At 43.2% G+C, this 22,500-nt stretch overlaps 1 protein-coding gene across 4 annotated transcripts in view; it reads right to left on the bottom strand.

Moving 5' to 3' along the window:
* Window positions 1–22,500, bottom strand: part of GNB1L (G protein subunit beta 1 like) — a 49,618-nt gene that overhangs the window by 7,660 nt on the left and 19,458 nt on the right. For 2 of the 4 annotated variants that reach the window (XM_075059840.1, XM_075059843.1), the window contains exons 3-6: window positions 15,775–15,912; window positions 15,368–15,493; window positions 12,311–12,473; window positions 6,319–6,417 (exon numbers count right to left, since the gene is read on the bottom strand). In XM_075059840.1, coding sequence (XP_074915941.1) covers window positions 6,319–6,417; window positions 12,311–12,473; window positions 15,368–15,493; window positions 15,775–15,890 — 504 coding nt within the window. In that variant the 5' untranslated portion in view covers window positions 15,891–15,912. The remainder of the gene's footprint in view (window positions 1–6,318; window positions 6,418–12,310; window positions 12,474–15,367; window positions 15,494–15,774; window positions 15,913–22,500) is intronic. The other 2 variants (XM_075059841.1, XM_075059842.1) reach the window with 2 other exon arrangements.

Here is a 22,500-nt window from a genome sequence, read left to right as displayed (position 1 = left end):
AAGCACCAAGAAAAGTAATGAAAAAACCCTAACATTGAAGTGAACAGTGTTAGAGCAGAGAGCTCCAGAAGACTGCCACTACAGGCAATCTCTGGTGCTCCATACATGTTAATTCAGAACAATTACTGTTAAATCATTTCTGAAGAGTCCATCACTGTAGCACATAATTACTTTCCTTCCTGAAAATCTAAACAATTTTCCTCTTTATCATTTGATTCAACCATCATGACCCTCAAAATGTTAGAGTCTCATAGTGAGATAGTTCATGGCATAAGCTTGCGTGGGGCTCTTCAGTAAATATTTAGACATAGTAACCAAGTTATAACCAGGCTATCAGAACCAAATTTATTTTGTTCTCAGAAAGTTATTTCCGAATTTTTAAGATAGAATACCAAACTTACATTTTAAACATTTTACCAAGATGCATGCTCCATTTTCTCACAGAAGTGGGTTTTTATACCACTTTCCAATTTCACCTAATCTCTTGGATTACTTTTGTCCATTTATCCCACTAATTAGCTTCCACTTTCATCTTGCCAAGGTGAAAACACCCATGAGTCCTGCATGCAGATAATTACTCCAAATGCATTGCACTGTTTAAGACCCAACAGCTAAACCTCTATTTGAAAACCTCTTTGTTAGTTACCAAAGAGTTAACCAAGGTCTGAATCCCACTGTAACCAATTGAGAGATATTTTGATTAATGATGTCACAGGCCAAAGGGCATGGCACCCTGGGCAGACACCTAATTTATTTAAGCCTCTGAAATAACTCAAAGAAGAGAACGTTACTGGATTACATGTCACACTTAAGGAAAATATTCATCATTGCACTAGCCAAAAGGCTAATGACCCTGTAATCGGTAACTGGTTATGTGAGCTAGGATGCAAATCCCTAATGAAAAGCAACTGAAAAACAAGCATGTGTAAATGCCAACTTTCATAGGAGAAAAGCTACCAGAATAGCTTGTTGATCTTACATGCCTACTGTGTTTGGTGTTTGATTTTACAATAAAATTCAAAGAAGTTTCCAGAGAATGAATTATCACCTACCATTCTGTGTCTCTATATGGGCTTTCTCTCACATCACCAGAGACTCACCAGCATGACACAAATCTGTACTAGGCAAATCTTCACCGTCTCTATTAATTTTCCAGACTACTCTCACACTAGTTATTAAAACATTCATTTTAGGAGTAGCTAAACAAACGAATAATGGGTGGTCCTGCTAATAAGAGCTCTCTTTGATAAGCGAAGGGAAAGAAAGTGGCCTTTCATTAACACTTGCAGTTAGAACCCTGATCCTTTCTTCATAGCCCCAAGATATATGTTCTTTCAATCTAAGGAAGTACTCAGTGTGGGAAGGAATCCTGAAGTAACTATCAGGGCTGGCAAAACCACAGAACTGGACTGAAAGTGGCCTGTAACAACAACAAGAAAACAAAGCAAAATCCCCTGTACCTATCTCTTCTGAAGGGGCAGCGCCCAGGCATGTGTGTGTGTGTGATCTCCTTAGCTGATCTTGGCTCTAAGTAAAGGCTGGGATCCTGTGGATGCCACAGCCTTTACATGACAGAGTCCTCTTTCTTCTGCAAAGGCAAGGCTTGGCTTGTTCTCTGGTTGGAACTGTCCACTATGAGATGTTCATACAGTGAATGAACACCAGCACATGACTCTTCAAGAGCAATTCTCTCCAAGATGTGGATGACTTTCGCTAGTCAATAAAGCAAGATATCCATGGGCCAGCTTGTCGGGTCCTTTGTCTTTTTCATAATTTAATGAGCAAATGTTTACAGGTGCTTATCGCTCTGCAGTTCCCACTGAGAATACTAGGAACTTCTGGGTGCTGAGCATTTTAGGAAAATCTGGCCCCAAATTTTTGGTTTTCTTCATGAAAATTACGACTATGAACTGACTATAGCCAAAACTGGTCTCATTTAAAAATAAACAAAGTTTTGCATGAAGAGGAGAATGTTTGTATAGGGTAATACAAATTACATGAAGTTTCATATTTGAACAAATATACATGCTTGTGTATGTGCAAAGTTATGATACAGTTATTGAAATCAGCTGGATTTCTAGGTTTGATCCCTTATTTACAAAGCAGTAAATCACAATAACCTACTTGCTTCAGTAATGGGCCCCATTAAAGAAAAATCTTCAGCTCTCATCTTCTGGTTTCAGGGGAAATTAATTTTTTTTTTTTTTATAAGTAAGTAATATTTTTCCTCTTAAACAGAACATTTTGTTGTTTTTGCATTTGGATAATTGTCAAGGAAGGAGGAAAAGGTGACCTGCTGTCAACTCGGCAGGAATAATTGCTATAGTTTATATAAAGCAAGAACTCTGCACTTCCAGTTTCTACATGTATTATTCTTGTTCAATTTTTTTCTGTTTGTCCCATTACGCAAGATGGTGCCTTTCCCAGGGAGTGCAAAAAATAAATTTAAGGGAAGACATCCTCACTCTTGCAAATCCTACCACACCCAGTTAACAATGTGAAGCGCAACAGACAATCACTGTGTATCATTTGCATTTATGAATATGCTCCTTTGTGAGGGGAAAAATACTGGTCTCAATCATGGATAAATATTTATAAATATAGATTTAGTAAAATGAGACTTTAATTTTTACTCTGCCCTCGACATAACAAAATATGCTGATGCCTGCTCTTTAATTGCGTAGGAGAAGCCAGTGTCTCTTAAACAACAAGTCTATCCTAAGCCTCAATTTCCTCCCACTCTACAGCTCAGTTTCAAAAACTGTTCCCAGTAGGGGTATTATTTCACTGATTCACAGAGCATTTTTGAACTAGTATGCAGGAGGATAGGATACATGGAATGGTGTTCATTTAGTCTATGGTTTTCCTGCAGAGGCTCACGATGAGAAAACCCATCAGGACACTTCTAATGAAAGCACGAAACTGAAGAAGTATTTTCACTATAAAAAACAATAATTATAATAATTAGAGTTCCTTCCATCCCAGGACTTCCAATAGTGTCACAAAGACAAATGAATTAAACCTACACTCTACCAAACGCTGAGCTGAGCATTTATTAGACCTTTTAAATCACAGAAACATAGACTTTAAGGTCAGAAGGGACCATTATGATCATTTAGTCTGACTTCCTGCACAATGCAGGTCACAGAATCTCACCCACCCACCCACTCCTGTATTAAACCTGTGTCTGAGCCATCGAAGTCCTCAAATCATGGTTTAAAGACTTCAAGGTTCAGAGAATCTTCCAGCAAGTGACCCGTGCCCCACGCTGCAGAGGAAGGCAAACCCGCCCCCCCCAGGTCTTCTGCAATCTGCCCTGGAGGAAAATTCCTTCCAGACCCCAAATATGGCGATCAGCTAAACCATGAGCATGTGGGCAAGACTCACCAGCCAGACACCCAGGAAAGAATTCTCTGTAGTAACTCAGATCCCATCCCATCTACATCTATCACAACCACTTTGGGCATATTTTATGTTAGTAGTCAAGATGAATTAATTGCCAAAATTAGGCTATCCGATCATACCATCCCTCCAAAAACTTATCAAGCTTAGTCTTGAAGCAGATATGTCTTTTGCCCCCACTACTCCACTCCCTTGGAAGGCTGTTCCAGAACTTCACTCCTCTGATGGTTAGAAATCATTTATCTAATCAGTCTAAACTTCCTGATAGCCAGTTTATTATCCATTGTTCTTGTGTCAATTAGTATGAGCCTCTCCCCCCTGGTATTTATTGCTCTGATATATTATAGAGAGCAATCAGTCTTCTCCCTCAGCCTTCTTTTGGTTAGGCTAAACAAGACAAGCTCTTTGAGTCCCTTTCATATGACACGTTTTCCATTCCTTGAATTATCCTAGTAGCTCCTCTTCTGAACCTGTTTTAGTTTGAATTCATCCTTCTAACATGGGAGACCAAACTGCACACAGTATTCCAGATTAGGTCTCACCAGTGCCTTGTATAACGGTACTAACACCTCCTTATCTCTACTGGAAATACCTTGCCTGATGTATCCAAGACCGCACTAGCTTTTTCACAGTTCATATCACATTGGCGGCTCATAGTTTCTGTGATCAACCAATATTCTGAGGTCCTCTCCTCCTCTGTTACTTCCAACTGATGCCTCCCCAGTTGTAACAATAGTTCTTTTATTAATCCTAAATGCATGACCTTGCACTTTTCACTATTAGATTTCATCCTATTCTATTACTCCAGTTTACAAGGTCATCCAGATCTTCCTGTATGATTATCCGTCCTTCTCTGTGTTAGCAATACCTCCCAGCTTTGTGTCATCCACCTACTTTATTAGCACATTCTCACTTTTTGTGCCAAGGTTAGTAATAAAAAGATTAAATAAGATTGGGCCCAAAACCAATCCCTGATGAACTCCACTAGTAACCTCCTTCCAGCCTGACAGTTCACCTTTCAGTATGACTGGTTGTAGTCTCCCCTTTAACCAGTTCCTTATCCACCTTTCAATTTTCATATTGATCCCCATCTTTTCCAATTTGGTCAATGTGGAACCGTATCAAATGCCTTACTGAAATCGAGGAAAATTAGGTCCACTGTGTTTCCTTTGTCTAAAAAATCTGTTACTTTCTCAAAGAAGGAGATGAGGTTGGTTTGGCATGATCTACCTTTTGTAAAACCGTGTTGTATTTTGTCCCAATTACCATTGATCTCAATGTCCTTGACTACTTTTTCCTTCAAAATTTTTTCCAAGACCTTGCATACTACAGATGTCAAACTGACAGGCCTGTAGTTGCCCGGATCACGTTTTTTCCCCTTTCTTAAAGATAGGAACTGTGCTAGCAATTGTCCAGTCATACAGTACAACCCTTGAGTTTACAGATTCATTAAAAATTCTTGCTAATGAGCTTGCAATTTCATGTGCCAGTTCCTTTAATATTCTTGGATGAAGATTATCTGGGCCCTCCGATTTCATCCCATTAAGCTGTTTGATTTTGGCTTCTACCTCGGATGTGGTAATATCTACCTCCATATCCTCATTCCTATTTGTCATCCTGCCATTATCCCTAAGCTCCTCACCAGCCTCATTAAAGACTGAGGCAAAGTATTTGTTCAGATATTGGGCCATGCCTGTATTATCCTTAACCTCCACTCCATCCTCAGTGTTTAGCGGTCCCACTTCTTTCTTTGTTTTCTTCTTATTTAGATGGTTATAGAACCTTTTACTATTGGTTCTAATTCCCTTTGCAAGGTCCAACTCTACATGGCTTTTGGCCTTTCTAACTTTATCACTACATGTTCTGACCTCAATAAGGTAGCTTTCCTTGCTGATCACTCCCATCTTCCATTCCTTGTAGGCTTTCTGCTTTTTCTTAAATCTTATTTGGCTTAATAAAAATGCAGCCGTACTATTTTAATTTATTTCTGATTGTACATGAATCGTTAAACCGCCATGGGTTAGATCTATGGGCCCATATTCATTTGGCTGAGGTCCATAACGAAACTCCTTTTTTATTTCAAGGGAAGCAGGATGGGGCCCTAGCACACTAAAGCCCCATTCCCACATCTGCTTCATAAGGCATTTCCTTCCATGCAAGTCAATGGGAATTTTGAGTGTTGAGCAATGGTAGGACCTGATTGCAAGCATTTGATAATTTGTAAATAATTTCCAGTGATGTAGCACTAACAAACACTGTGAGGGAATGTGGTCTAAGTGGTTAGAGTAGGGAACTGTGAATCAGGATCTCTATTCCCACCGCAGCCACAACTACACTGAGACTTAGGGCAAATCACAAACTTTCTTTTCCTCAGCTGGGCTATGATACCTACCTTATAATTACAAAGACTTTTAAAAATAATTGGTTTTATTTCTATTTTTCATCCAACATAAATACAAGGCATAAACATATGCCATGTCTAGAATAAAAAATGTTCAATGACCTATTTTCTTAGTGGATAAGTGCAACCTATCATTAAAATTGTTATCTATTTTTTAAACACCCCAATCACTTCTCATCACCCTTTTTTATAATGAGAGATCATATCAAAAGATTGGCTTCTGTACTTCACTCATTTTCCTCTTGACTGATGCAAAAACATCGCCTCTATTCTAAGGCTGCAAAGCCTCCAGTAAGCATTTGCAAATCATGTACCTTCCATTAAAGCTTGGATTACTCAGAAAATTACACTAAGGATGTTCACAAGTATCTGCCTCCCCAACCCCGCTCCCTTTATAGTATATTACTTGATTGTTTGACAATAAATCAAAACATGAGTGAAGAATGATTTATGTGCTCCGTATAAAACGAAGCACAGGGAAAATATTTCACAGTTAGCAAGCCTGGTTACCTTACCTGCCATAGCTTCAGACACATGGGCATGCCCGGTTTGGCATCCGCCTCTGGCTTCAAGGTACAGACTGACGTCTTGGATGGCAGCTCCAAAACCTGAACCTGACATTAGGTAAGCAAGTTTATTTGGTCAGGCTCCAGGTTACAATTTTGATGTACAAACATAACTCTTATAAAGTGATTAAGGCTGGGTGTAAGCTCTTTGATTTTTTTTAAATATACTCTCTAGGGGGGAATTTGGGAAGGAGTCTTAAATCTAAGCAGGATTTAAGTTGTTTTTGGAAGCCTGATAGCTATAGTATCCTTATCTAGACAGACACATTGTTTTATAAGAGAATGAAACAAAGTTGTTGGGATAGAACACAACTTCCTCTTCCACTTTCTGCTATTTCCTCCTTATTTTGCAATCACCTCCAATACAACTGAATGTTAATGCAGGCTGATTTTATTTTTAAAAATCATCTTTTTTCTCCCCTTGTTTCCTCTTCCTTTATTTTTGTTGTTAAACATGTTTTTTAATACAGCTATCCACTAATGAATGTCTCGCATCCTCATCCCTTCCATCACAGCTACACGATGGTCATATATGGGGGTACAGCATCATACTCACTTCACATAGTTTTTTCCTCTGGCTGAGTCTACACTAGCAAAATTCAGATCCATAATTCTCCACTGGTGCAAGCTGTAGCACTAACACAACACAGGCATTTTTATTACCATATAACCTTACCCTATTTTGAATAGGGTCAAACATCACTGTGTTAAATACTTGTCCCTTGTCTATACAACAGCATCCACCATTGCTCGCAGTGCAGTTCCACTGCAGTGCTGTGGGAAAGGCAGTGCTGTAAAATTTGGGGAGTCTAGCTGTGCAATATGTCTTGGGATGCATGTTGGGGCAACAGAAAAGACAGTTACCTTTTCCGGAACCGGTGTTCTTCGAGATGTGTTGCTCATGTTCATTCCATACTAGGCGTGTGTGCTTGTCACGTGCACCGATGCTGGAAGTTTTTCCCATAGCATATCCATAGGGGACCGGCTCTGGCACCCTCTGGAATGGTGCCCGCATGACGCGTTATAAGGGGCGCTGCCAGCTCCCCCCACCCTCAATTCCTTCTTGTTGGAAACTCCAACAGTGGGGAAGGAGGGTGGGTCATGGAATGGACATGAGCAACACATTTCAAAAAACCCCAGTTACGGAAAAGGTAACTGTTTTGTCTTCTTTGAGTGGTTGCTCATGTCAATTTCATATTAGGTGACTCTAAAGCAGTACCCCTGAGTGGGTAGGAGAAGCCCCATGTTAGATGCGACCCTTTTCAAAAGTTCCTGGTGCGCTTTGGCGTCATCCTTAGGAACTGGGTGAGGGGGGTCCATGATAGCCTCATCTGGCAACAATGAGGATAATGCCAGTGCTCCAGGGACCTCTATTTCCCTTGGTGGTCCAGCAGCTTGCTCCCTTGGGTCCTCCTGGACCTGTGGGGTCTTGTCTCCCGAAGCCTTGAGCACCGGAGGGGGACGAGATACCGAGGCCACTGGCTTCTCTGAGGCTACCGACGCCAACTGGGAGGCCTGGGAGGGTTGGGTGAACCTCCAAGGGTTCCATGAATACCATGTTGTTGGCCACAGCGCCTGGAGCCATAGGACAGGTTTTGGTGCTCATGATGTAGGTGGCACTGCAGGTACCTGGGCTTGTCTCACAGTCAGGGAGCTTCGCTCCATGTTGGAGATATAAATGGAACAGTTGGTACTGGGTGACCAGGATCAGGTGGAGCAGTGGCTCTTGTCCGACCGGTGCTGGTCACTGCGTCCCAAATCTGAACTGTCTGAACGAGATGGACGTCTTGGTCGCGATCTTGGGGACCGACAGCGTTCAGTGGATCTGCATCGGAGATCTGGCGAGCCACACCTCACGCTACTCGACCAGTACCAGGACATAGAACAGGAGCATCTGCATCTGCATCCCTCCACACATGGATCCTGCCTCACTGAGTTTGCCTGCCCCACACCTGGTGCAGAGGGACAGGGCCCCAGGGTGTTTTTGGGGCAGGCCCAGGCTTTGTGCTGTGTCAGGGCTGGGTGCAACCTCACCACTAAGTCTGTGTCCTGGGGGGGGAGCAGGGTGATCCCTCACCTTCGTACAGCAGTGGCCTATGCTCCCCACTGCCATGCTGGAGCCTCTGCATTTATTTATTGACAAGCAAAACTTACAGAATTTTGCAGAATTTTAAAATATTGTCTGCTGAATAATAACATTTACCACAGAAAGCTAACTCAATAGGGCTCTGCACATGATTGGATTTTAATGGCACAGAATTAATCAACTCTTTATAAGAACTGTTCTACATCTCAAACTATTTAGATCCTACTGCATAATTTCAGTCAGCTCAAGAGGTTTAACACTTAGGGGTATATCCTCAGCAGATCTATGCTCATAACTGGCACCGCTGAGAGGATGGTGGTTTAAAGTAATCCTTCTATCGCTCCTGATCCTGGGTCCAAGGAGGCTCTGAAGTAAACCCCAGTAACTCTGCAGGACCCTTATGCTGCTCAAAATTATGCTGGCTGTGGCTGTCATAGGGACTGCTGTACTGGCCAAGGGATAGGTGCTCTGGCCCTCCTTATAGCTTGCCTTGGTCTACCCCCCTTATATGGAGAAAGTGAGGAAATGGATGGTGCAAGTCAGCATAGCCAGCTCTATATTGTCTGAGGATTCTCCTACAGTGGGGAGAATCCTTGACTGTCTGTTTAGGGCAGCTTTCCAGTCCCTTTGTGCTGCATTCAGAACAGCTGGATTAGGAGCTGAGGATCAAGCTCTTGAAATTTTCATTTCTGTGCATGTCCCATGGCATGATAAATGGGCAAAATTGTCCAAGTCAATTTGCATTGAGGTAGTTGAACTCCTGCGCAACAAATATTTATTGTCAGAAACATTATTCATATTTCCCCCCTAGCACAAACACACGTTTAATTACTGAGGTTACATTTAATTTTATTTAAATAAACACTTGTCTGGAATCTATACTTCTGAATGAAAAAGGAATGTAAATGTTTGGTATCTCCAAGGGTTACCAGCCTGGGTCATTCTGGTATATTTTAGGGCCAAATTTTGCTTTCAGATACAAGCATACAACTTCAACTGTAGTCAGTGTGAGTTGTGCAAATGCATCTGAGATACTGGCCATATGAGAGTTTCTCTCTCCTTGGGGAGCCATCAGTCAAGCCAGAGGCAGCTGTAGTCTCCTTTGATTTCCATATCTTTACTTCAAAGCCTGCCAGGACATCTTCCTCAATTCTACAGGCTGTCAGCTGGTTTGCCAAAAGCCAGCTGCTCTCCAGCACTGGGGAAGCCAGAATGTACTAAAAAAAAAAAAAAAAAAACACACTCAGGGAAGCTTTTGAAGCCCAATCAACAATGGAAGAGGAGACTATTTCCAGAACGCAGTGATGAGGGGCCATCCCCAAGAACAGGACAACTGCAGAGAGCACACTCGATTTTGGCCAGCTGGGAGCTTTTGTTAACTGGAGTCGGACTATAACTAAAAATGTTCTTTTCGGGGGACTCCGTTGCCACCACTGGTAACCAATGAGTTAGATGTAGCAATAACTGGAAAAGAAATAGCAGAAAGAATTGCACTTATCTTTTGTCCCTGAATCTGAAAGAGATTTAACTCATAGAGCAAAGAAAGCAGGAGACTGAAATAGCAGTGTTCAGAGAAAGAGGTGCCACCGAGTTAAGTGCATCACTGCATCTTAACATTTCCTTTACTCCCACCATAACATGCTTCAGACGAGAATTAAACTTCTTCCAAGGACAAAGGGCAGCAAGAAGACTAAAAGAGCTGTCTAGAGAAGGCAATCAGGCACAATCTGCCCTTGCTGGGTTGACTGTTCCAGAGAAGGAGTCTGCATTAATGGCTATGGAGCTTCAGAAATAAATACCGTTTCATGTATTTTGACAACTGTAACTTAAAACTTGAAGTTCTGTGTTTATATTGGTTTTGCTTAATAGAAGAAAGGTTTGCCTTTGCCTGAGGTTAATACTGTTCCTGGGTGGCTAAAGACGGCCACAAGGAAACACATCGTTTTTCTTTTTCACATTAATAAAGCTTTTAACATGTTTCTGGCAAATTGGCAAGAGAAGTGCGTGTAACTCATAATTTGTGATTTAAATGCAATCATGAACAAATAAATGCCTGTTCAGATCTTATTATTTATGGACTGAACCTGCTTTAAGACAAAATTACTGTTTTTTGGGCATCAGCCAAGCATAAACACTTATTAAGTCTCATTTTAATCATAAGCCACAAAAGTTCTCACTGTCTCACGCAGTCCTGCCTATTTGGAGGTACTATACATTATAGGAACTTATGTGAATTTAACAGGTCTAGTGTAAAGGTTCACACACACAGAGTGGAACCTTTTTACCTTGGAGGACAGCAAATCATTATCAGTTTGCAGGGTCCATGTACACAAATGCAAATAAGACAAAGATGAATGGTAAGAAAGAGGGGAAAAAACTTTCCTCTTGTGGATTAGTTGATTTTTTCATTCTTCATTGAGAGACAGAGAGAAAAGATATGTATATAAAGACCTACGCGTCCCCCACCCCCAACAGCAGAATATGTTCCTTTCAGATTTAAGATGCAGTTTTTGCTCTGTAGTACTTTGCTCCTATTGAACAAATATGGAACAACCTTACAGTAGCCTTGCTTACAGGCTTAGGGCTTGCTCTTGCAAAGTGCTGAGCATTCTGGCCTTAATCCAGCAAAGCACTAAAGTATGTGCATTACTTTACAAGAATAAAAAAAAACCCATATTTTCTTGCTATCTGGGCACCATTTCTTATTTTTACCTCATATATTTGTGCCTTGAAACCCAGAAAATCAACTGTCCTTTGATGCCTATTTGTGATGTTTAGCAACACTTTTTGTTATTATCGATATATGAAGTTACATGCCATTTTCTCTGTATTTCATTTTTTGTTATATTCTAATGTCATATGTCTGGATGAGGATGTATTTTATTATTATTCTGTTTACTACATTCAAAAATAGAGATATAGATATCTGACTTTTGCATGCCAAACAATATAAAAATAAATAAAAGATTTCTACATACAACATTTATAAAATAGACAAATTACACCACAAAATTTGTATCACCCAACTTAAGGTTACTTTTAAAAAGAGTTTTGGTTAATTTAGTGCTCACTAGAGATCAGAGTACAAAAGTCCAGAACAAGTATAGCGGGGCAGTGGCAGTGCAAACTACTGCACAATGTTCCCTCAACCCTGTTTTGAAGGGATCCTTTCTATAGAGTAGGGGTTCAACTTCCATGTCCATTCAGACCTTGGCCTCCCTAATGACACTACTAAGAAACCTGTCAAATAAACGGCAGTTGTGGCAATTGGTTTGAGATATGAATGTGTGTCCAGTAGGAACTGGATTGAGACCGTCAAATCATGGCACACAGACTTCACTAAACATTCATCAGCTAGTGATAACTTTCAACTATTTCCAACTTGGTCTTAGTAAAACCATTAACATAAGGGTGAAAGGCTATTTATCGCATTAACAACTGCCTCAGCCACCCAAATCTCCCACTATTCTACTACTTTAATTTCAGATGAAAGAACAGAGCCTCAGTATGATGAACTATTTGAACATTAACGTTAGCCAGCAGATCACTGATTCCCCCTTACTCAGATAGCTGTATTAACAACAAGTTTTCAAAACTCCTGCATATATAGGATAATCACCTGCAAATATTTAAATGTCAGATAGAACCAGGATAGAAGCTTTGTTATTAGAGCATGATTTATGGTTCAATCATATCCCTGGCAGGTCCAATTAGTAGCCACAAAGTGCTCCTTGTGTCCCTTCTCTAATAGATTAGTCTGAAAAGGGGAAACCTCATCCATGTCAGATAATTTAAGGAACAAAGCATGCTAAATGTTTTCTCTCTCCAAGCAACAGAAGGGAACAGATTTCCTACCTCATCTAGGTCTTTTCCTGGCATGGCCATTAGCCAATGTCCCTGTGCCACCTTCAGCAGTGAACTTTTGCAGAATCCCACGTTTTCAGTGAAAACAGAATCTGTCACTGTGTTCCTTCCTTCTGCCAAATCCCAGAGGCAGATCTGTTGGTTACTGCCCTGGCTTTTACAATAAAAAATATATACATTGTATGTGATCATTTACCAATGAGTGTTTTTGCAATAACAACAATATATAAGTTATAATAATATATGTTATAATAATTCAAACATAATTATGAAGGAGAGAATCACAAACATAAAAAAAAGCTCACATAACACAGTTTCTTCCATAAATGAAATAAAAACTTCTTACATGTGTCATCAAACGAACTAGGCAAATAGTAATGACTATACGGACCGTGCAAAAAAAGGGCAGAGCAAAACAAAACAAAAACCCACCATTTACTAGATAAGACAAACTACACAAAGATATGCGTGCAAAGAGGTAAAAACAATGTCAAAAGATTCTAGGAATATTATATATCCAGGGAGAGTTAATGGAAGAGAAACAAACCAATACAATGATGAGTAACAAGGGTTAACAAATTGGAGCCATAAGGTTGGAATTTTCCGTGGTGTGTTGGGCCAGAACCAAAATCACGGATTTGCTGATGGAAAGGATGCACAGACGTCACACCTTCTAGGTGCTACAGACAGGGGCTCTGTGCTGGTCTCACATACTCAGACATAGAAAGCCAGAACGGAGGGGAGGGAATTAATAGTTCCATAGTGATGTGAAGCCATATTACGGTACACGACTGGTGCACAGAAGGTATGATTGTTATTCCAGTCCATAAGCTAAAGCAGCACAGTATCTTGCCCTGGCTGGAGGGGATGCTTTTCACCTCCTCTACCTTCTGCACTCCAGAGGTATTGACCATGAATATTCAAAGCTTTATGCAGATAGAATGGATTTAACCCTAGGAAGTAGACTGAGACCATTCTCATCTAACACAGGTCACCAAACCACTATCAGATGGAAATAACTATCACTCTCTACTGATGTAGAGTAGTTTGAAAATGAAGCTCCATATTCCATTATCAATATCCTGAACACCTCAGTTTCCACCAATCAAATCTTCACATCGTTTTTAAAGATGGAACTTTCATAGTCAATAAGTAAGAGCAACCACTTAGTTTATTTCAGGGTCAAGTTACAAGCAATTGCAGGTGTTGACAACAAATATTGGGCATGCAAGCCTGAAACAATGAATTCATTAAATATACTCTATAAGTATCCAAGTAGTTACAGTATCTGCCCTCAAGTTATCTGGAATAAGAAGCTCCCCCACGCCTCTCTTCTATATGTTAAATTATACAAATTCAAGTATTTCTTACTAACAATAATTCTTACTAACAATTTTCTCACTTGACAGAAGCATTAAGCAAAACAGTGTCATGTACAGTAACTCTCTGATTTTATGAACATCACTCATATGAACCATTTTTCTGCCGCTGATGTCATCTTCCTGCCACAAAACATGACTTCAATCCTTCAGCCAATGTTTAAGTGACTGTACAGATTTGAAAAAGACAGATTTGGCAGCAAAGAAGAGATGTTATTCTCTCAATAAAAGAAAAATTAGGCACACTATATAAATTTGTTAATGTACATTATCACTGAACAATTAATAAATTAAGTTATGCACGGTATCTACTATAATTATGAAACGTTCAATTTTATGAACTTTAATTTTATGAACTCGTCAACCCCAGTTCGTTCATAAAACAGGAATTGTACTGAATAGTTCGATAGATCACGGGACTTTACATTTTAAGAATCTATCAGGAGATGGGGAAAATGGTTTGTTCTGGTTAAATTTTAGATGAAGAAAGAAAAGGAAAAATACAGGTAACAATAGCCCTGGAATTATATTAGATACTTAAAGCATCATAATGTTATAAATACACAGCAGAGAATAGATGAGGGGGGAAACTGGATAATTAGATGAATAATTTTCGTTCAATACCAAATTTCTTCAGGGTGTTAACTGAATTTAAGCAGACAACAAATATAAATGCTAATGAGCTCAATAGTACTTTACAAGAGATGTCTTTTCCTGATAAACATGTCAGAACACCTCAAAATCACACAGACGCTCTGGCATCTGCTGCAAAGAAGGTGGATCACCTGTGTATTCCAAGGAACACAGTAACCGTTCAAACATCCCTTCTTGCAGGAGAATGTAACATATTTTGCAACGGAGTATGAATATGTAACCCAGCATTCTTGTTCAATTTTGGTGGATATTAATCCGCCATTCCTGCTTTTCCCGCACATCCTTCAATACTTCACTTTTCCTATCTCTTGAACTCACTTATTGCCTTTTTCTTTATAGTTTCCTAGCTTGTAACTTGGCTATCTCTATACTAGCTCTTTGTTGGTATAACTTATGTCACTGACGGGTGTGAAAAACATACTCCTCTGAGTGACACAAGTTTCACTGACAGAATCTCTGGGGTGGACTACATTATGTTGGCATGAGACGCTTTCCCGCTGACATAGCTAATGCTGCTTGTTGGAGGTGGTTTAATTATGTCAAGAGGAGAGCTCTCTCCCATAAGCACAGAGTGGCTACATGAGCACTCTTACAGCGGCACAGATCGCTAGTGTAGATATGGCCTTATTCTGTATTTTTCTTTTTTGAAAACTATTGTGGAACATTTGTCAGTTTACACCCAAATTTACCTTCTTCACATAAAGACTTCAGGTTATCACACTTCCATTAACGTACTAAAGGATGCCAGAAATATGGAATTGTGATGCCGCAGTCACAGGAAGTAGTATTTACTCTGAAGCAACTGAAAACATTATTTTAGACATTCTCAATTTTTATTTTGTGGCTTTTAAGTTTGGTCCTTTATTGTAAATTGTATCTCACTTTGTTTTGTATGTTCAGAGACAAGACTTACAATGACTTCAGAAATAAGTGACACCTTCTTATCAAGTTTGTTACAGCAACAAGATTAATACAAGCACCACAATTTCTTGTGCCTTTTGACTACTCCACTGACCTGAGGAGCCTGTCTCTGCCATTGATTGCTTCCACCCAGTACACAGATTTTCCTCCATGGCCATCTAGAATTGTATCCACTCTGCGTGTCTTCAGGTTCCAGACATGAATCAGCCCATTGGAAGACCTGATAGAGGGAACAGATGGCATTTTCTGTGACAATCACGTAAAATTTGATAAGAAATTTTGCTATTCTTCCAACTTCTCAGACTCTGAAGTGTTATGTATGTACATAGGCTTCATTCAATGCACCAACCACTTACTGGGAATACATTTTGTTGTTTTTCCCAGCTATAATTTACTTAAAGTATAAGTTCTCTTTAAAAAAAATAAAAAAACAGGTTTCAAGGATGCTCATCTCTGCAACAGCTTCTGGTGGGAAATTTACTTAAAGGCCTCTATACTCACCCAGAGAAGAGAATGGGGTAATCGGGTTCCTGGCCTCCACAATAAAAATGTAGAGTATGGACTTCAGCACTAGTACCCCGTAGAACAAACTGTGGGTCTGGAGGTGGAAGAGCCATACCAGCAATAATCTAGAGACACCTTTCCAAGAAGAGAAATCAAAGAAAAGCACAAGATTTTCTTAATCACACAGCGTTAAGAAGCATATATTTATGAATAACAGAACTGCAACTGTGCTCTGCTTCAAACATTTGCTTCACTTAAGAGTCTATACTTTCCCCTTATAGCTAGCATTATGCTGAGTTTATTCGCCATATAATCCAAACAAAAATGTTTCCTCTTACACTTAGGGATCAAGCATCTATCAAATCTGCTTCTCACTGCTATCCATCCATGCTAAACTATGAGAAGTGCTGAGCTTGCTACGTGAATATGCACCCATCATATATTTGAATATACAAATGTGTTCAGCTATTCTCCAAGCTGCAAACTGGACTGACAAGTGACAACTACAAAAGACAAGGAATTGGACACACAAATTTAGTGGAGCAAACACATTTATCATTCCAGTTAGGCCCTTGGCAAATTCTTTTCCTTTCCTTCCAAAATAATCCTTTCACTGTGCTCTCTGGCAATGGAATATATATCCAATGAAAAGGATTTCAGGTAAGGTTAGAGCAATAATCATTTTTACACCAGAGTTTCATTACTCCCAAGTGTTCCAACTTTTGGTTCCAGGTATGGTTATATAAAAATAAAATAAAAACCAAAGCAGCATTCTTTTCAACGTTATGAACACACTATGTTAAACATTGCATTCAGAGGGGGCTGCATTCTTCCCAGGATCGGGAAATGGATATCGATTTTTTCGCCTGTAGGCATTGGTTCAAATATGGCCCAGCATCAGTAGTAATAAAAAATTATCATTTGATGACTGGGCTGAGGGACTATGTAAAGCAAGTGGTTGATCATAGGCTGAGATTCAACAGTGCATAAAACTTTAAGTACTTGAGTAATCCTGTTGAATTCAAAAGAGCTATTAATATGACCCTGTTAGGCACATTCTTAAGTGCTTGGATGGATCCAGGCCTTAGCAAAACATGTTCACAGCACAAAAATGCCCATCAAAATGAACACCTATGTAGACAATTTTTGCAAAGACGGTAAAGACTGGATGGCAATGAAGACTGAACAACACTTCAAATTGCTAGAGAAGATCCTCCAGAACAATGTTAAGGCATAGCTATTAATTTAGCAGCCTTTATGAGCTCTAAATTCACTTTAAATTTATTTGGAAAATGACACAGTAGTGAGCATTATAAGCAGGTTTTTACCAATAGTCCTTTCTGAGTGAAATTAGTGGCCAAGCCCCATACGTCTTACCTTTCTATCTCTTACTTTATTGCTTGTGTTCACATTAAGATTTTGCCTATGTTCTGCAGCCAGTCAACGATATAATCAGTCCTTCTATCACAGTGGTGTCTCCTCTCTCCTCTCTGCGTTCCCATGTGGTAGTCTGGGAGTTGATCCTGGGCCCGTAAAGACTGAAGTGAAGAAGGAATTGCTACTCAGCCTTTCCATATTTCCACACTTAGGAACTGCACTCATGAAGTAGGGACCACACATCCTATCCTCTTTCTTGTTGACTTATCAATACCCTTGTAAAACCCCTTCCTATTATCCGTCATCCATTTGCTAGTTTTCAACATCAATATGCCTTATGTCTTCTGATTCTCATACCTGCAGCCCGAGCGAATATTCTATATGATCTCCATCACTGTCCAGCTGCTCGTGTTTGTGTAAAGCGTCACTTCTTTTGCTTCCGCTCACATGAGTTCTGTTAAGCCATTGCTGGGCACTTTCTACGACTGTGTTCATTCTGCGATCAGAATATGGTATTTCCTGGTGTCTTGCTCGGTTTCTTCAAAACACTAGCCAGCCTTCCTGGACACCCATCCCTGCAGTTCAGCATTCCCAGGGAATTCCTGACCATCTTTCTCCTAAGAAGCTAAACTCCCTTGTTCTGAATCAGGGTTGCAGTTCTGCTCTCATCTCTGCCTTCCTTTGAAGGGTTACGTTGACTCTACCATTACATGATACTGTTGGCCCCGAGCTGCCGTATCCCTTACTCCCGCATCAACGTCTTCTTGTTTGTGATGCTCAGGAGTCGAGAGGTGCCAAGTGGCCCCCCTCGTTGGTCCCCCAGCTAGTGTACCAGCAAGTACACTCCTGGGTCAGCCTCCTGGCCGTCTGATACCCGAGCGTGTCGGCTGCCATTTTATCGGACATCCAGGCTGCTACTGCATACCCTGTTGGCAGTCTCCAGCTCGATTCCGCCACGGCTCAAAGGGTGGAGAGGACGGTACATGTGCCTCCCCGGGGGTAACGACAATGTAGCCTCCCCCCCCCCTCCTTCATCTGCATCGTCACGAAGATGGAGCACCAACGGCAACAACGCGCCTGCCCTCAAAATCCAAAAGAGCTCAGGCGAATGAACCTGTGCTGCCATAAGGGCTGCTCGCAGGATGCCTAACTAGCTCCAGTGGCCAACCAGCAGGCTCTGTTGAGCCCGTCAACTTTAACACCTCGACGGAGGTTGCCGGCTACTGAGTTGCTGGCCCCGGCCTCAGCGCCAGGAGTTCGCAGCTTTTGTGGCAAGGCCAAAAAGGTTGCCAGGACCTCCCTCCAAGCTTTCCCTTACGGCGGTCCGAATTCGGCTGCCAGGACTGTGCTCGGGATACACAATGGCGAAATTCTCCTGGCTGCCACGGCGTCCAAAACCTGCCTCACCTGAGCTGGCAGTAAACCATACAGGACTTCCCTTGAGGTCCTGGGTGTTTTTCGGACAAAACGACCCTCGCTGCAAAGCCTCTAAGAAGACAACAGGGTGGATCATGAGAGTCCCTCGATGCACACCCGTGACCAAACGTAGCCGCTTAGGCCCCAACCCGCGGCTCTATTCCGCTCAGAACCGGCAGGACCTTTCAGAGGCTGAGGCGAGGTGAGGCGAGTGAAGGCGGCATTCTGCCCATGCGTGCAGTCTCAAGGTCTCTAGGCCCACAGGGCCAAGGGCATATTTGAAGGTAGCCGGGGGTCACAGACTTCAGCATCGGATTCGGTCTCCAGCCCCACACCCAACCCCCCCCCTCCTCCCCGCCCTTCCCCTCGCCCCACGCCCCCCCTTTTCCGCCTTCAACCGCCTGTGCCTTCTTCCTCTACGGTAGGTCCAATTTACTTCCGGACAGTGGTGCTAGCCGGACATGGAAGCAAGGATACACCTCCAGTTTGCCTGCACATCGCCGCCTTCACCTCCCTTCCCGGTCCCTTCAGGACCCTGTCTCAGCGCAAATCTCTCGCACAGGGTGCAATCTCTCCTCAGCACGGCAAGCCGGTAGAGGAGTTGCGCTGACCCACAGAGGGGAAGGGATTTTTACATCCCTATTTCCTCATCCCAAATCAATGGGAGGACCTCCGACGATTGGACCTGTGGGACTCAACAAGATGGCTAGCAGTTGAAGTATCCGCATGGTCCCTGGAACTATTAATGCGCTTTGATCCTGGAGTGGTACGCCACCTACGAGCTGAGAGAGGCGACTTCACATAGCGACTTTCCCCCGCGACAGAGACCTTATTCACCACATCACAACACCATTCAATTCGCTGTCCCTCCTTTGGCCTGTCGACGGCCTCAAGGGTCTTTTACAAAATGATGGCAGTCGTCGCCGCCCACTCGCCGAGCAAGCCACTAATGTCTACCGTATCTGATGACTGGCTCATCAGGCACTCGCAAGCCAGTCCGTCAGACGTTTCCGAGTAGGCACCTCTTCGGCGCTGGGCTCCTCTCAATCGGAAAGTCCTACTCTCTCAACCAGAGACTGGACTTCATGGACGACTGGACTCCCTCCCTCACCAGACTACATTTACGCAAGCCCGCTTCTTGCGTACTTCACTCATCTGCGCTGCAAGCGCCTATCTAACCTCAATCGACCTGCTCGCTCTTCTCGGGCATCATGGCGCGTCACTATGTCACCAAGTACGACAGGTACTCCGCATGCGCCTTTCAAGTGGTCCACTCGCGTTCCGCCCGAGCAGGGATCCATTGGCGTGCGTGGTCGATCCTCCGGGTCCCCTACCTCTCCTGACGGGTTGGTTGGACGGCTTGGTTGTGGGGATTCCTTCAATCCTAGCACCACGTCACTATAACTTTACAACGACCGCGTCATCAGTCCTCGGCTGGGGAGCCATCTAGGTCGCGTGCGACCTGGCCGTTGTCGCGGCCAAGCCAACCTCACTGATCAACGTCCGGGAGCTGAGAGCCGTTCGTTCTACCTCCTAGACCATTCCAAACAGCACTCTCGTGCGTGTTGTCGTTTTACGGACAACACAACCGGGCCGCTTACTTACATCAACAAGCAGAGGCGACCTGCTCGTCTCCCGTGTCTGGAGGCTATCAACTGGGTACTTTGCATGCCCTCCAGGTTGACTGGTGCATCCTTCTCCAGGAGTCTCGACACCTGCGGATCGGCTACACGCAGTGCTCTCTCTGCCACGAGTGGGCGATCGGCGGAATCATTTGACTCCATCTGTCCAAGTGGGGTTTCTCCTCGTAGACTCTTTCTCGCCTCCCACCCAACAGGAAATGCTAGGAGTTCTGCTCTTTCCCAGGGCCTTCCCGGATCATGACGGACGGTTCCTCCTGCCCTGGAACCACCGCTGCTTATGCTTCCTCCGTTTCCCCGTTGGTCACGGGCCTGTCAAGCTCCGCAGGGACAGTGCGCATCGTATCGGTCGCGCCTGCGTCGGGCCCAGGACACCTGGTACACACCGTCTCCTGGATCTGTCGGTAGCCACTCCGGTTTCCTTCACTGTAGTCCGGACCTGATTACCAGAGTCACCGGAGACTCGTCGGATCGTGACCTGCGATCCTCCCTCCGGGTAGCTTGCCATGGAACCTTGGAAAACACTGCTACGAATTGCACTGTTCCATATCGATGCGCGCATCCCCCTATAGTAGCAGGAAGCCTCCACCCAGCCGGACGTATTTGGCAAAAGCGAACGCGCTTCACGGCCTGCCGTGACATGTACCATGCTCTCCCTTAGCAGTCCGCGTCAACCTCTGCGACTCCTCGGCTACCTAGCAGGTTGTAGAGCCTGGCGACTTCCTCCTTAAGGCACCTGGCAGCGATATCACTGCTTCCATCCCGGGGAGGGTGGTTTACTGTCGTGTTTTCTCACCCGGTATCCTCTCGCTTCGATGAAGGGCCTGGCGCGTACTTTCCCCCGCTCGTCAGCCCAGCCCCTCCTGGACCTGAATTGGTTCCTAAACAGACTTACGTTACCGCTCTGAGCCGCTGGACTGTTCGCATTGCTCTACTATCGTGGAAGACGGTGTTTTGTGGCAATACCTCAGCCATTGAAGGTCTCGGAGATCAGAGCCTCTATGTGACCCGTACTAACTGATTTCACTAAAGACAGTACACTGCGACTCATCCGGCAATTCCCCCTAAGGTGGTGTCTGCCTTCCATACCTAGCCAGGACATCTTTTCCCGGTTTTTCTCCCGAAGCCTCAGTGCTTCTCGGCGGAAAGCAGCTCACACCTTGGATGTGCGCAGACGCTAGCTTTCTATGTGCGAAAGGACCAAGCCGCTCCGCGAAGGTCTCCGCAGTCTTTGTGGTCCGATGTGCGGAGCGGATGAAAGGTCTGAGTCTCCTCCCGAGGATTTCTCTTGGGTCACGGCCTGTATTGCGCACGTGCTACGCGCTTAGCCATGTGCCCCTCGAGCCTTCACAGCGCATTCCCAGGCTTAAGCTTCCCAGTGGCTTGTCCTGTTCATTGCGTGCCTCATCAAGAGATTAGCCGTACTGCGACCTGGTCATCGGTCCATAGATTGCCTGTCACTATGCAGTAGGTAACAACAGTCTCGACGACGCAGGCCTTTGGAGCGGCGGTAACTCCAGGCTGCCACGCTCACTCCGACCCCTCGCCTAGTGTAAGGTTGGGAATCACCTACCTGAATGGATCTAGCATCACTCGACGAAGAGAAAACAGGTTACTCACCTTTGTAACTGTTGTTTTGAGATGTGTTGCTATATCCATTCCAGAACCCACCCTCCTTCCCCCTGTCGAAGGCGCGGCAAGAAGGACTGAAGGCGTGCGGTTGGCTGCGGTGTTATGCGGCGCTGGTGGCGCCCATCCACCAGGGGGCGCCCACGACCCGCCGAGTGTTGCTAGGGCTAAAAGTTCTCTGCACGTTGGACGCGCGCGCGCACAGCCCTACCTGGAATGGATACTGACAACAATCTCGAGAACAACAGTTGACAAAGGTGAGAACCTCGTTTTTCATGACTACACTAAATAAGTGTTTAATTAGGATTACAGTACTGTGTTACACTGTTGTTATATAAATAACAAGATAAATTAAATCTCTTCTATCTCAACTGACGTGGCAGTACCAATGGATGCCATTCTAATAAAGGAATCAAATCACCAGGGAGGCCATCATGAGTACTACTTAAACACTGAAACTGTTTTGCTGTGCCATGTAATGCTTAATTTTATGAGTTCTCGGTCCTCTCTTCTGGTGACCCCGCTGGAAAACAGCGTTGACCTTCATATTTAACGTAGGCAAAATGATTTTGGAGCGATGGACCTGAGTAAAGCTTTTGAAAGAGTTGTGATGAGTGAGATCCATCAGACAGCCTCCCCCCTTACTTTTCCATCTACTCAT

This window comes from Chelonoidis abingdonii, chromosome 22 (assembly GCF_003597395.2).
Source record: "Chelonoidis abingdonii isolate Lonesome George chromosome 22, CheloAbing_2.0, whole genome shotgun sequence".
Taxonomy (NCBI): Eukaryota; Metazoa; Chordata; order Testudines; family Testudinidae; genus Chelonoidis; species Chelonoidis abingdonii.
This window is presented reverse-complemented; position numbering and strand designations above follow the sequence as displayed.